This window comes from Globicephala melas, chromosome 5, assembly GCF_963455315.2.
Source record: "Globicephala melas chromosome 5, mGloMel1.2, whole genome shotgun sequence".
Taxonomy (NCBI): domain Eukaryota; kingdom Metazoa; phylum Chordata; class Mammalia; order Artiodactyla; family Delphinidae; genus Globicephala; species Globicephala melas.
Genome location: NC_083318.1, coordinates 33,087,054 through 33,102,970, shown reverse-complemented (window position 1 = coordinate 33,102,970; position 15,917 = coordinate 33,087,054). Strand labels below are relative to the sequence as shown.

Here is a 15,917-nt window from a genome sequence, read left to right as displayed (position 1 = left end):
TTTATCCTCTAAGCAAAAGAAAAACAAAAAACAAAATGGTTCATCCCTAAAGGAATAAAATAAACTGTGTGAGAATTACAATAAATAGTTGGTATGAGCACCGTGGACAAAAGCAAACTCCTCTTAATTCTGGAATTTGTAAGACCCCAGTTAAGATCTGGCTGTCTACCAAGCCATCCTAAAACAGGGTATGCCAGTCAAAAAGCCTATCCACATACAAAATGCTCCCAGACAGTCTTCCTTAACTCTTAAATGAGGAACTGTCCAGGAATCATCAGATAGTTGAGGAAAGACTATAGCATAAAGGGCAAAAAATAAAATAAACCAAAAAAAAAAAATCTGCCCTGGATGCAACCAAAATAATTTATGAAAAAAAACCCCAAACCAAAACTAACTCTAATAAATTTAGAAAGTTTTGAGAAAATTTTGAGAAGATATTACACCAATTATATAAAAAAGGAGGTATGGAAAAACATATTTTATAAAAGAATGAAAAGGAATTGCCAACATATATGAGAAGATAAACCTCATTAATATTCAAGAAATTGTTCATTAAAATCACATGAGAATTTATACCTGTGAGACAGTAAAAATTAAGAAATCTGATAATACACAATGTTAGATTATGGAGAAACAGAGTGTAAATTGGTACAATGACTTTGGAAGACAGTTTGACACTATTTTGTTCCTGCAGAAACTCCTACACACATACACAAGCAGAAACCAAGAAAGATCAGGGTGGTATTGTTTCTATTATCTCTAAACTGGAAACAACTTAAATGTCCACACACAAGTGAATGGCTAAATAAACTGTGGTACATTCATTTGATGGAAGAACACACAGGATGGAAAACAAGCAAACTATAGCAACATTTAATAATATAGATGAATGCTAGAAATATAATGTTGAGCAGGAAAAAAAGTCACACAAAACTTATGCCAATATTCATAAAATTCAAAAACCATAAAAGCTAAATAATAAATAATTCAGGAATACTTACATATGAGGTAAGAATATATTCAAAACTTAAAGGAATTAAAAAGAAAACCTGAGGCTAGGGTTACCACTATATGAAAAACAGTCATAAGATTAGGGAATAACCCATAAGAAGCTTCAAAAATTTTGAGTAATATTCTTATTCTTAATTGGTGGGTTAAGGGTGTTCATATTATTATTATGCTCCATAATTCCCATATTCTATATTTCTATCTATTTATATATATGTGCTATATACAGTATATTTCATAAAAATTGAAAAAAATTTAAATTTTAAAATGAAAAATATTTTTAAATACAATGAATTGATTTTCAACAAAGGCCAGTGAATTCAATAGGAAAAGGATAGTCTTTTTAACGAATGGTGCTAAAACAATACATCCACATGGGAAAAAATTAACCTCAACTCCTACTGCTACATCCACAAAAATCTGATATGGATTATAGACCTAAATGTAAAAGCTAAAACTGTAAGTCTTCTACAAAAAAAAACCCCCAAAAAAACACAGAATATTTTTGCAACCTTAGGATAGGCAAAGATTTCTGAAGCAGGATAAAAAAAAGCCATAAAAAATTAACTTTATAAAGTGGGCTTCATCAAAATTAAAAACATTGCACATCAAAAATCACATTTGAGAAAATAAAAATCCAAGCCAAAGTTAAGAAAAATATTATTTATATCTATATATAACATTTTTATCAAATAGATGTATATGTATTATATGTATGTTTGTATATATGATAATAGACTTAGAATATATAAAGAATGCCTACAACTCAATAATAAAAAGAAAAACAAAAATAGGTAAAAGTCTGAAACATGTATTTTTCACAAAGAAGGAATACAAATAGACAATAAGCACATGAAAAAGTTCTCAATATAATTAATCAGCAGGGAAGTGCAAATTAAAAGCATAACAATATACCATTTCACACCTACCAGAAAGGCTAAAATTGGAATGACTGGCAATACCAAGTGTTGAGAAAAATGTGGAACTGGAGCTGATACTCTGCTGCTGATGGTAGTGTTAAAATGACACAAGAACTTTGAAAAACTGTTTGGAAAACTGTCCTAAAGTTAAAAATACCCCTTATGACTCAGAAATTCCACTCCTACTCGGTACTTACCCGAGAAAACTTAAAATATTTGTCCATAAAAATACTTGTACAAGAATGTTCACAGAAGTTTTACTCATAACAGCCCCAAACTGGAAGCAATGTAAACATCATACAAGTGAACTGATAAACAAGTTGTAGCATATTCATCCAATGAAATGCTATTCAAAAGCAACAAAAAAGGAACAACCATGCCAAAATATGGATGTATCTCAAAAATATTATGTTGATGAAAGCAGTAGACACATACGAGTGTATATCCTATGGCTCCATTTAAATGTAGTTCTAGAACTACAGTTCTAAACTATAGTGATAAAAAAGAGAATTGTAGTGCCTTGGCTGGGTGGGTGTGGGGGGGGGGCGGGGACAGGATTGGAGAGGGAAACATAGGAACTTTCTGGAATAGTCCAAATGTTTCACATCTTGATTAGGGTGGTGTTTGTCACTTTTGTTCACATGTATCAAAACTCCTCAAACGGATCACTTAAAATCAGTGTACTCTAATATATGTAAATTTCATCTCATTTAAAAAAAGAAAATGAAACAAAATTAAGAGAATATGAGAAAATAATAATTTTAAAAGTTAGTGCTTGGTACTTAAACATATGATTACCAAACTAGATAGAAGTGTTAGAAAATAAAATTGAGACAATTACTCAGAACATGAAGCAAATGGGCAAATAGATTAAAAAAAGCATAACAGAAAAGTTAACACACAGTGAATCAACCCAAGAATTCAACAACCACCTTATAGGCATTTCAAAAAAAGGGAACAGGGAAAAATAAAAGAGAATAAATTACAAAAGATGGGAGAAAATTCCCCACAATTGAAGGGAAATATGTACCTTCAAATTAAAAAGGCTTCTAATTTCAAGGAGAATAAATGAAAGAAGACCCAAATGGAGACATTTATGCTAGCTCCATCAAATGAGTTAACTGCAAGGAGAATAAACTCAGACCAAGACATGCCATGACAAATTTTCAAAGCATCAAGCATAACTAAAAATTTAAATCATTTCAGAGAGAAAACAAATAGTTCAGGCATCAACAAATCAAGATCAGACACTCATTCTCATGAGCAACAACAGAAGTTAGAAGATGGTGAAGCCTTGAAAAGTTGGAAGAAACATAATTTTGTTTCTTTATCTAGCCAAACTATCATTCATAATAGCAAAATAATAATTTACAACTATGCAAACATTAAAAACTAAAATCACCATCCACATACCTTCATGAATAAGTTTCTTTAGGATGTATTCTAACAAAACAGAGGAGAAAACCAAATAATAAAAGACATGGAGTTAAGAAACAATGTATCTTACTCAAGAATTCAATGAATATAATCCAGTATAGAAGCTGCACCAAAGGACTAGAAAGTAATCTGTTCCAATTAAACAGAAGGGAATATCTTCAAGCAGAGTAAGGGAGGTTCTCATACAAAGAATGAGAGGATGTGGTGAATAAAGCACATGCATCTTTTCCCTCAAAGAAAGTGCAAAGTACTCTGTGAAAGTGAGGAGAGCCAAAAGCTACATAAGAAGTATATAATCCAAAAAATTAAGCACATTTAACTATGGCATAATTTTTGTTATTGGAGAGGAAGAAAGAGTAATCAGTTGGACGTTAATATTACAAATCTTCTTGTTAGAGTGGTACAAAGGTCATGAAATTAAAACATTGGGAAGGAAATGTATAATAGCATATGTCTTGGCTCAGCATTGAAGATTATTTACAAAGCTATAATATTGTAACATTTTACTAGTTTTTAAACCCATAAACAAAGCAAAAAACAACTGCAGTTAAGAAATATACTGTAACTATTAATAACCTTGACAACGTACAAGTAAAGGTCCACCTAAGGGAAGGTGGGAATGGATGCAGTTTCTGTGGCGGTAAAGGAAGGTAGAGTCTCTACTTCCCTCATTTTACAAAATAAGGAGCCAAATACAAGTATTTTCAAAAGTTCATATGAAAAAAATTAAGTTTAAATATATTACTTAGAATTCTAAAATTAACCAATATGAAAACTAAAAATTGTGATAACGATTCAAAAATTTGTAGAAGAGGGCTTCCCTGGTGGCACAGTGGTTAAGAATCCACCTGCCAGTGCAGGGGACACGGGTTGGAGCGCTGGTTCGGGAAGAGCCCACATGCCGCGGAGCAACTAAGCCTGTGCGCCACAACTACTGAGCCTGCGTTCTAGAGCCCGTGTGCCACAACTACTGAGCCCACGCGCCTAGAGCCCATGCTCCCCAACAAGAGAAGCCACGGCAATGAGAAGCCCACGCACAGCAACGAAAACCCAGTGCAGCCAAAAAAAAAAAAAAAAAAAAAAAAACCACAACATTGTATATCAACTGTATTTCAATAAAAATTATTAAAAAAAAAATTGCGGTCGAGAGGTTGTGGATGTTGTGGCCTATCTTAAGAAGTCAATTAAAATAAAAAGAATTAGCAGTTTAACTTGTTCAACATACAGACCTAAAATTAGAAAAGGTTAAAAATTATTATCTCTGAAGTAACATAACTGAGGGTAGGCAGGAAGAGCCTGAGCTGTTGCATTTTATTAGGCAGTCCTTTTATACTATGCTATTCGATCTTCCATTAGATACTTCTGTCACTTAGACAACTAAAAATCAAATAACCAAACAAAGAAAATGCAAATAATTCAAAACGATAGAACAGTAGTTGGCGTTAAACATTTCATCAGTGTTCTGCTTCAACTACCTCTTAGATGGGTGCACATAAAGGTTTACACATAACAAATACACAGACATAGATTTTTTTCCGCTTGGTGAGTGGAAGAAAGCCAGTGGAAAAAACAACTGAGGTGAGAGATTAGTTGAGAAAAAAAAAACAACATAAGGAGTTGGGTTTGAAAATTCATTCATTCAACAAATATCCTGAAGCTCCTATTTTAAGTCAGGTGTTTTTCCAGCTTCGGGGCCACCAGTGAACAGGACACAATATCCGCCCTCAAAGAACTTTAAGTGGAAATGCATCATAAAGGGAAAAAGGTAAAAAAATAGGGCAAAAGATGCATATTTCGTTACGAATAAAACAGTTTACACATTTCTTCAATGGGTTTCATTTATTTTATGTACTTTCCCGCAAAAAGTTGTTTTTCTGTCCCAAATAAAAACAGGGTCAAGACGCCTTGAAAAGCAACCACTAACAATTCTAAAGAAACTTCCACTCGTTCACATTCTTTCACTGCACAAGTGAATGCCACATCTCGACAACTGACTAAGCCTTTGAAAACAAGAAACAAACCAAAGCAAGAGTTTAATCTATGTTGAGCAACGGGAGAGCCGATTCCAAATTCTCTGAAACTGTCAGGTGGAAGATCCTTTCTAAGAGCCGCCTGCAGTCCTCAAAGGACTCAGGTGTGTAGGGGGAAGGCGGGCTGTAGGTAGGGATGGAGACGGTACTCAGCAGCCAGCAGCTGCACCGGTGGTCTCTATCACTCACGGCGGAAATGCGAGGCCGCTCGCTGCACCTGACCTTCCTCTACCTCCCACCAGCCCCGACCACTACGACACAGAAAACTGGGAAACCCAAATACCTGCCTCTGGGTCTGGGGACGCAGGCGGACACAAAGACAAGGGGATGGAGCTCCTACACAGGGCCCCAAAGCTGTCACTGGAGCTGGTGTTGCCGCTATTGCTTAGTGCACCAGACCCTGCATTTCAGGTGCTTCTACAAGAGGCTGCTCCTGGAGCGCCGGGAGCTCAGAGATTGCCCTTTGCCCGCCAGCTTAAGTCAGCCGGAGTTGACGGCCTCGCCTCCGGCCAGGAGAGCGACCCCAGCATTCTCCGCTGACAGCTCCCAACTCTCCCCTCGACCACCCTCAGCTCGGCCTTTTCCTCTGACCTCACAGTGTCCGCGACGGAACTCTAAAGAAAGACCCCGACGTCCGGCGTCTTGCCTCTCGCCCAACCTGGCGACAAAATACAGAGACCGAGGAAGAGGTGCGGAATGGTTGGCGTTATTGGCTGAAGGAATGGACGACGGGGAGTGTGGTGTGGCAGCGCACGGGAAGGGGGCCACTGAATTTGAAGAAGAATCTGTGAACCGCTCAGGCGTTTAGCGAGGACACCTCATTGGGTCCTTTCTTGCTGCCTTCGTGAGCGGGAGGCTGTCCTTACCGGCTCCGGGCCGAGACGGCCGAGGTTCCGCCTGTTCACCGGTACATGTGAGTGTCGTCCGCAGAGGGTCCCGGGGTACGGGGATTGCGAACATAAGAGTCCCCTGTCGCTTAGTGGCCTTCGGATAATAGGACCTGGCCTGCGGGGAAGTCGGCCCACAGCAGCGCCAATCTTGGCATGAGGAAGTAGGGAACAGCTTGGGACCTTTTGAAGGAGCCAAGTTTGAGAAATGGGATGCGGGGCCGAGGGGAAGGATGTTACTGGAAAAGATATATGCACAAACATGTTTATTTTTGCATGTGTGAGAGAACCGGGAGGCGGTGACAGGAATTCGTTTATTCCGCAAGTAATTATTCAGCGCCCACCATGTTCTAAACACTGTTTTAGGCATCGGTAAAAAGCAATGAACAAAACAGACAAAAATTCCTGTCTCCCTGTAGTTCACATTTTATTGAACATACATACTAAACAAAGTTAAGAAAAGCATGCCGTATCTTAGGTCGTAATGACTGCTGAAAACAAAAATAGTGAAGCCGGGAAGGAGGATATAGGTTGAAATTTTAGTATGGCCACTCACTGAAAAGATCACTCTTCAGTCAAGAGCTGACAGAAGCAAGAGAGTTAATCGTTAGGCTGTTTTGGGGAGGTGCAGTCAGGCAGACGGACCAGACATTGCAAAAGCCATCAGTCAGGAACTCTCCTGAACAGCAAGGAAGCCTGTAGGTCAGAGTTGAGTGAAGCAACTAAAGCTGGAGAAAGAATCAGAGATCCGGAACAGGTCATGAAGGATCTTGAGGGCGTCTAACCCATTGGAGGGTTTTGAGCAGTGGAGTACTTACTTCCTTTTTAAAAGAATCTCTCTAGTTGCTCTCAAGAATAGACTGGAGAGAATGAGGTGGAAGAAACACCAGTTAGGAGGCTTTTACATAAATCCAGAGGAGATATGATAGTGGCTTGACTAAGGGTGGTAAGAAATGACCTGTCAGATTCTTAGTGCTCTTAATTTAGGTATGCAAGAATTTTAATGGATGGCCAGTTAATTTTCTTTAATTAGGTTTTGGAAACACTTTTAAAATGACTTGTATTGTGAGGTTAGGAATAACAAACACAAGTTAAAATCATGGCTTTATCATTTAATATTTGAATGGATTTAGACAAGTCACATAATTTCTCTGAGTTTATCTATAACCTTATTGTCTCACAAGGTTATAAAGATTAAATGACAATGTATGTAATGTGCCAGGCTCATTAAAGTAGTGGCTACTGTTATTAACTGTGTTTTTGGTTAAGAAATGGAAGAAAGATAGTGGTGAGTACATCTGTGGGTGGAAAGGTTTGGTTAAATCCTATTGGGGAAAATCTGAGCCCGCTAAAACATGACCTTGTTTGGTGAGTGGGCCATGGGAGACCTAGACATACCCCTTTTAAAATTTTATACATATGTCACTGGACAAAAAGGTTTTCTGTGTTAATGTCCGTAGTATCTGAAACACATGGACTGTCTTCTCTTAGCCATACCCTCATAGCCATCCCTTAAGCCCTCCAGGATCCCCAGTGTCCTCATTAGTAAACGGGAAGAAGGCTCTCTGGTGAGTAGAGAAAAACAATCAAGCATAAATACAAATTTCCAGTTATAAAATGAATAAGCCATGGGGATGTAATGTACAGCATGGTGACTATAGTTAATAATACTGTTTTGCATATTAGAAAATAGCTAGGAGACTGGATCTTGATGGTTCTCATCACAAGAAAAAAATTGTAACTATGTATGGTAAAGGATGTTAACTGGACTATTGTAGTGTTCATCTTGCAACCCAATCAAAAAATGGGCAGAAGATCTAAATAGACATTTCTCCAAAGAAGACATGCAGATGGCTGAGAGACACATGAAAAGATGCTCAGTGTCGCTAATTATTAGAGAAATGCAAATAAAAACTACAGTGAGGTATCACCTCACACTAGTTCGAATGGCCATCATCAAAAAGTCTACAAATAATAAATGCTGGAGAGGGTGTGGAGGAAAGGGAACCCTTTTGCACTGTTGGTGGGAATGTAAATTGGTACAGCTGCTATGGAGAACAGTATGGAGGTTCCTTAAAAAACTAAAAATAGAGCTACAGTATGATCCTGCAGTCCTACTTCTGGGAATATATGTGGAGAAAACTATAATTCAAAAAGATACATGCACCCGGGTGTTTACTGAAGCATTATTTACAATAGGCAACACATGGAAGCAACTTAAATATCCATCAAGAGATGAATGGATAGAGAAAATGTGGTGTATATATATACATACACACACACACACACAATGGAATATTACTCAGCCATAAAAAGAATGAAATAATGCCATTTGTAGTAACATGGATGGACCTAGAGATTATCATATGAAATGAAGTCAGACAGAGAAAGACAAGTATATGATATCACTTATATGTGGAATCTAAAAATGAACTTACTTACAAAACAGAAACAGACTCACAGACATAGAAAACAAACTTATGGTTACCAAAGGGGAAAAGTATGTGGGGGGGGTAAATTAGGAATTTGGGAGTAACTTATACGCACTACTATATATAAAACAGATAAATAACTAGGACCTACTGTATAGCATGGGGAACGATACTCAATATTTTGTAACAACCTATATGGGAAAAGAATCTGGAAAAGTATGTATATATGAATTACTTTGCTGCACACCTGAAACTAACACAACATTATAAATTAACTATACTTCAATAATAAAAAAAAAAGAAAGTCACACAGCTAATGAGTGGCATAGCTGGCATTTGAATTCATTCCCTGATCACATGCTTAGAATAAAAACAAAAAGAATAAAATGAACTTTCACAAAAAGCATAGTTTTATATCTTTCTGTGTTTTGACAAATATTTCTCAAAATGTTTAATTTTTTAATTTACCTGTTTAAAAATTCTGACTTTTGACACATTTTAAATCCTAGCAGGAGTTTTAACCTAGAGCTGCATTGTGTAGAACTGTAATAAATGTTCTTAGAGTGGGGTAGCTTGGTGATTAGATTACAAAACAAATGGAGGAAAGAAGTTTGGAAGGTAAGAATAGGGGTGGTGGTAGAAGAGAGAAAAAAGTGATTAAAATTACTGTAGTTCACTAGTTCTGAGAGACATATTTTTCTCATATTTATAGCTCTGAAATAGTGGGGTATTCAAAGTTTTAAACTCATTATAGACTAAATAGCAGCTGTGACATCGTTGTCACTGCCCAACTTACGCAAACTTGGTTATAACTGATAATATTGTCATTAGTTCAGTTGAGTTGTGTGTACTGTTGGTGCATAGTTGTTGAGTTTAATCTCTTAAGTATCCTTTAAAAGATCATTTAGCACTTAAATAAAAAGTTACTGTGTTTGCAGAAATACATGGAAGAAATAAATTAGGAGTTTGGGATTAACACATATACACTACTATATATAAAATATGTAAATAAGGACCTACTATATAGCACAAGGAAATATACTCAGTATCTTGTAATAACCTGTACTGTAAAAACTCTGAAAAGGGAAATATATATATAAAACAATCACTTTGCTATATACTTGAAACTAACACAACATTGTAAATTAACTATACTTCAGTTTTCAAAAAAAAATTCATGGAAACACAAGAGTGATATAAGATAAAAATAAGGATAAATTCAAAACAGGTATTTCAATACATAATACAGGATGTGACTAAGTGTAAGAGAACATTAGGTCAGTTAAATCAGCCGTGGTTTTTTTCCTTAATGGTACCCAAAATAATGCAGCATCTTATGATTGGAGTCATTTTACAATTGATGGTATCTTATATATGATGAAATACAATACTTAGAGTGTCTAAGGAGAATATAAATTTTTACCGAATTGCAGTTATGAAACAGTGAAATCAGATATTTTGAGAAAGAGAATCACTTCCAAATTTTTGTGGAGTTCTCTGTACTATAAAGTAAAAATGAAAGTCTGCACTTAAAACTTCCATTTCAAAGCAATAGTTTATGTTTGGTTCCTAACATTGAGAGCCCAGGGTAGGGGATTTGTTAATTTTTAAAAAGTACTGGCAATTTCAAAATCAGTGGGGAAGACTACTGTAGAGATTGCTGAGGTAAAGGGAAGTCATTTAGAAACGATAGGAATCTCTGAAGTAATCTTTTATGTGTGTGTTTTAATGATTCAGATGTAGTCTAAATTCATGTATTTGCTAAAACCAGCTTCACCTGATTTTATGATTAGTGGCATCTTACAGTAGCTTTTTAGGTTTGATGAAATATGGTGATTATGTTGAGAAGAACAGAATTAATGTGAAAGGGCAGAATAATTTAGATAATACTTTTCAAAAGCTTTTTATCATAAAAAATGTTTTTTTTTAAATTTAGTGTAGGAAAAAGAAAAAAAAGTCTTGACTCTTACTATCCAACTACAGTTAACATACTCAGTGTACTGTTTTCCTGTCAATGTTTTAAATTTGTAATTACTGTGCATGCGATTAAATATTATATCTATTTTAATCACATAATCTTTTTTTTAAAATTTTGATGCAGACTAAGCCAGAATTCCCAAACTGTTTTAGAAAATACTAGTTCAAATAAATGTTAATTAGGTGTTCCTTGCTTAGTATTCCATGGCTAAATACTTTGGGAAATGCTTCATAAGTATACCCTTTACAGAAATTATAGCTTGGGCATTAAAAGAAATAACTCCAGAATCAGACAGACCTAAGTTTCAATCATTTACTAACTAGCCACATTAATTGACAAATTAATTTTAAGTCAAGTTTTCTTCTCTGTATAATGGAGATAATTACTGTATTTGTAGATGATCTGTGTAAAGCATTTAGCCAGCCCACAATAAATGCTCTTCAAATGTTACCTATTATTATTAACTTTATCATCTGTGAGAAACCCTTTACGTGTTAGCATATTAAAAGTTCGGAGGACGGGGTTCCCTGGTGGCACAGTGGTTGAGAGTCCGCCTGCCAATGCAGGGGACACGGGTTTGTGCCCCGGTTCGGGAAGATCCCACATGCCGCGGAGCAACTGGGCCCATGAGCCATGGCCGCTGAGCCTGTGCGTCTGGAGCCTGTTCTCCACAATGGGAGAGGCCACAACAGTGAGAGGCCTGCATACCCCTCCACCAAAAAAAAAAGTTCGGAGGAGACTAAGGAAACTTCTGAAGTTTTGAAATCCAGCAGGTACTCAATGTAAAATTGAAAATCACTGGAGCAGTTGGCACAGAGTAGTGAAATGAGCGCTGGATTGAATGGCAAAACATTTTTCTGAGCTTTAAGCAATGATGTTGTTAAGCTAACAGTGTTGCCCTAAACATAACCTCTTTTAAAAAATTTTCTCCAGTTTTCTGTGTGTCTCCCATTTGTCTAAAGTGTAGTAAGTACAAGGAACATGTTTAATCTTGCTTCCTACTATAAATCTGGCGCATACTCAAAATCAGGGACCATAAGTAAAATTTGGGTCATGAATGTGTTATTTATAGGGACCTGGCTAGTAACATAAATGGCAAACAGGGAATGGTGGGTGAAGTCTGTTTTGCCTTGCTTAAAGGCATTCACATTCAGTTGTTTCAAATACTGATCTGTTCGGTGACCATTTATAATCCCTAGAAGAGACTAGAGTTCAGGATCAAACCATTGAGAACATCAGCATTAAAGGGATAAGAAAAAGGAGATGCTGAGGAAGTAGGTGAAATCAGGTGAAAGTATCCTCATTTTATAAATTAAGAACATGAAGCATAGAGAAGTTAAGTACCTTTACCAAGTTTGTCACACAGCTGGTAGTATGTGATTCAACCAAGATTTGTTGGCTGTAAATGCTTTTTTCAAAAAAAACTATGCTCTCCTACCTGTGGTAGCAATCATTATCTGCATACTACTAGAAAACATTGACATAAACTTATGCATCCTACTTGTATTTTTGAAAAGTTTAAATGACAGTTAATCAACAAGTACTAGAAAACCTGTTTCCAGAGCTTCTAATTCTAAAATCAATAAATAGTTCTTAATATGTGAGAACAGGTTTGTCAACACATAGACCTGATTAGAAATTAATCCAGAGGCAGAGTCAAGATGGCTATGTGGGAAGACACGGAGTTAGCGTCTCCCCACAACTAGGGTGCCTGCCAGCCGCTGGTGGGGACCTCTGATGCCCAAGAAGATGGGAGGAACCCCAAAGTGAACCAGTAGGATGTAGGGGGACTGAGAGGGGAGGAGAACTGGAGGCCAGACAGAATCGGCACCCCTGAGGCCGGAGAGATCAGGAGAGGCAGGTGGGAGGGGCCCTCTGGGAGGAGTGGAGGGCGATTGCCCCATCCACTCTGGCATGGGGAGCCTGCTGAGCTCCCAGGCCAGCCCCTGCCCACCAAACCCCCATCTAGGCCGCGTGGGTCCTTGGGGGCATAGGAGGGAGGCTAGGGAGATCAGGAGAGGCAGGCGGGAGGGGCCATCCAGGATGAGTGGGAGAGGAGCAGAGGGCAATTGCTGTGCCCACTCGAGCCTGGGGAGCCTGCTGAGCTCCCAGGGTGATCCCCTGCCCTCCAAAGCCCCCTCCAGGTCATGTGGGTCCTTGGGGGCATAGGAAGGAGGCTTAGGGGAGAACAGGAGAGGCAGGTGGGAGGGGCCTTCCCAGACTGGAGGAGCAGGAGAGGAGAAGAGGGCACTGTCCCCACTCACTCGAGCCCATGAAGCCTGCTGGGCTCCGAGGTGAGGTCCCCTGCCCTCTTGAGACCAGGGTTCAGGGGGCACATGTGGGCCCCTTCTGTTCCTTGAGCCTAAGCCCAACCCCCACAGCCCCCAGAGCCTTTTCCAGCCCTGTGGGTCCTGAGAATTGGCCCCGCCTACCACCCAAACCTCACCCTTGCATAGGTCCCACAGTCCACAGCCAAGGCCTTTGCCCCCTGTATTTCTTTTTTTTCTTTTCCCTCCTCTTTTTTAGTATTATGATACTGATAAACCTTCCAGTTCTTGATTCATCTACATTTTTTTTTATATTCTTCCTAACATATCTGTTAGTTTCCTAGTCTGATTTTATTTTTTACTTTGTTATTGTGTTTTTTGTTTCTTTTTATCTGCCACACCAGGCAGCTTGCAGGATCTTGGTTCATGAGCCCGGGGTTGGGCTCAAGCTCCTGAGGTGGGAGCTCTGAGTCCAAACCACTGGACTAACAGAACCTCAGACCCCAGGGAATATTCGTCAGAGTGAGGTCTCACAGAATTCCTCATCTCAGCACCAAGACCCAGCTCTGCCCAATAGCCTAAAAACCCCACTATTAAAAGTCTCAGGCCAAACAACCAGTAAAACAGGAACATAATCCCACTTATTAAACAACAACAAAAAAGATGAGATGACAAAAAATATGTCACAGATGAAGGAGCAAGGTAAAAACCTACAGAAGATGAAATAAATGAAGAGGAAACAGGCAATCTACCTGGAAAAGAATTCAGAGTAATAATAGTAAAGAAGATCCAGAATCTTGGAAATAGAATGGAGGCACGGATTGAGAAAACACAAGAAATGTTTAACAAAGATCTAGAACAACTAAAGAGCAAACAGAAAGAACACAATAACTGAAATGAAAAATACACTAGAAGGAATCAATATCAGAAAAACTGAGGCAGAATAACGAATAAGTGAGCTGGAAGACAAAATGGTGGAAATAACTGCTGAGGGGCAGAATAAAGAAAAAAAATGCAAAGAATTGAAGACAATCTCAGAGACCTCTGGGACAACACCACATTCGAATTATAGGGGTCGCAGAAGAAGAAGAGAAAAATAAAGGGTGTAATATTTGAAGAGATTATAGTTGAAAACTTCCCTAAGATGGGAAAGGAAATAGTCACCCAATTCCAGGAAGCACAGAGAGTCCCATACAGGATAAACCCTAGGAAAAACACACCAAGACACATATTAATCAAACTAACAAAAATTAAATTCAAAGAAAAAATATTAAAAGCAGCAAGGGAAAAACAGAAAATAACATACAAAGGAATCCCTGTAAGGTTATCAGCTCATTTTTCAGCAGAAACTGCAGGCCAAAAGGGACTGGCAGGATGTACTTAAAGTGATGAAAGAGAAAAACCTACAACCAAGATTACTCTACCCTGCAAGGATCCCATTCACATTCGATGGAGAAGTCAAAAGCTTTTCAGACAAGCAAAAGCTAAGAGAATTCCGCACCGCAAACCAGCTTTACAACAAATGCTAAGAAACTTCTCTCAGTGAGAAACACAAGAAAAAGACCCACAAAAACAAACCCAAAACAATTAAGAAAATGGTAATAGGAGCATACATATCGATAATAACCTTGAATGTAAATGGATTAAATGCCCCATCCAAAAGACAAAGACTGGATGAATGGATACAAAAACAAGACCCATCTATATGCTGTCTACAAGAGACCCACTTCAGACCTAGGGACACATACAGAATGAAAGTGAGGGGATGGAAAAAGATATTCCATGCAAATGGAAATCAAAAGAAAGCTGGAGTATCTATACTCATATCAGATAAAATAGACTTTAAAATAAACAATGTTACAAGAGACAAGGAAGGACACTACATAATGATCAAGGGATCAATCCAAGAAGATATAACAATTATATAAGCACCCAACATAGGAGCAGCTCAATACATAAGGCAACTGCTAACAGCTATAAAAGAGGAAATTGACAGTAACACAGTAATAGTGGGGGACGTTAACACCTCACTTACAGCAATGGACACAACATCCAAAATGAAAATAAGGAAACACAAGCTTTAAATGACACAATAGACCAGATAGATTTAATTGATATTTATAGAACATTCCAACCCAAAACAGCAGATAACACTTTTTTCTCAAGTGCACATGGAACATTCTCCAGGATAAATAACATCTTGGGTCACAAATCAAGCCACAGTAAATTTAAGAAAATTGAAATCATATCAAGCATCTTTTCTGACCACAATGCTATGAGATTAGAAATGAATTACAGGGCAAACAACATAAAAAACACAAACACATGGAGGCTAAACAATACATTACTAAATAACCAAGAGATCACTGAAGAAATTAAAGAGGAAATCAAAAAATACCTAGAGACAAATAACAATGAACCCATGACGATCCAAAACCTATGGATGCAGCAAAAGCAGTTCTAAGGGAAGTTTATAGCTATACAAGTCTACCTCAAGAAACAAGAAATATCTCAAATAAACAATCTAACGTTACACCTAGAGGAACTAAAGAATGAAGAGCAAGCAAAACCCAAGGTTAGAAGAAGAAAAAAAATCATAAAGATCAGAGCAGAAATAAATGCAATAGAAACAAGGTAAAAAGTGGCAAAGATCATTAAAACTAAAAGCTGGTTGTTTGAGATAATAAAATTGATAAACCATTAGCCAGACTCATCAAGAAAAAGGAGAGGACTCAAATCAATAAAATTAGAAATGAAACAGGAGAAGTTACAACAGACACCGCAGAAATACAAAGCATCCTAAGAGACTACTACAAGCAACATTACGCCAATAAAATGGACAACCTGGAAGAAATGGACAAATTCTTAGAAAGGTGTAACCTTTCAAGACTGAACCAGGAAGTAATAGAAAATATGAACAGACCAATCACAAGTAATGAAATTGAAACTGTGATTAAA

The 15,917-nt window shown here is 37.6% G+C and overlaps 2 protein-coding genes across 4 annotated transcripts in view; one reads left to right on the top strand and one right to left on the bottom strand.

The window, feature by feature from the left end:
• TBCK (TBC1 domain containing kinase) overlaps nucleotides 1–6,121 on the bottom strand; it is a 237,476-nt gene extending 231,355 nt beyond the window's left edge. Inside the window, exon 1 of one of the 3 annotated variants that reach the window (XM_060299116.2) lies at nucleotides 5,987–6,121. The gene's annotated coding sequence lies outside the window, so the exon portion shown is untranslated. The other 2 variants (XM_030864124.3, XM_030864123.3) reach the window with 2 other exon arrangements.
• Nucleotides 6,118–15,917, top strand: part of AIMP1 (aminoacyl tRNA synthetase complex interacting multifunctional protein 1) — a 40,597-nt gene continuing 30,797 nt past the window's right edge. Inside the window, exon 1 of the mRNA XM_030864120.3 lies at nucleotides 6,118–6,308. Coding sequence (XP_030719980.1) covers nucleotides 6,307–6,308 — 2 coding nt within the window. The 5' untranslated portion in view covers nucleotides 6,118–6,306. The remainder of the gene's footprint in view (nucleotides 6,309–15,917) is intronic.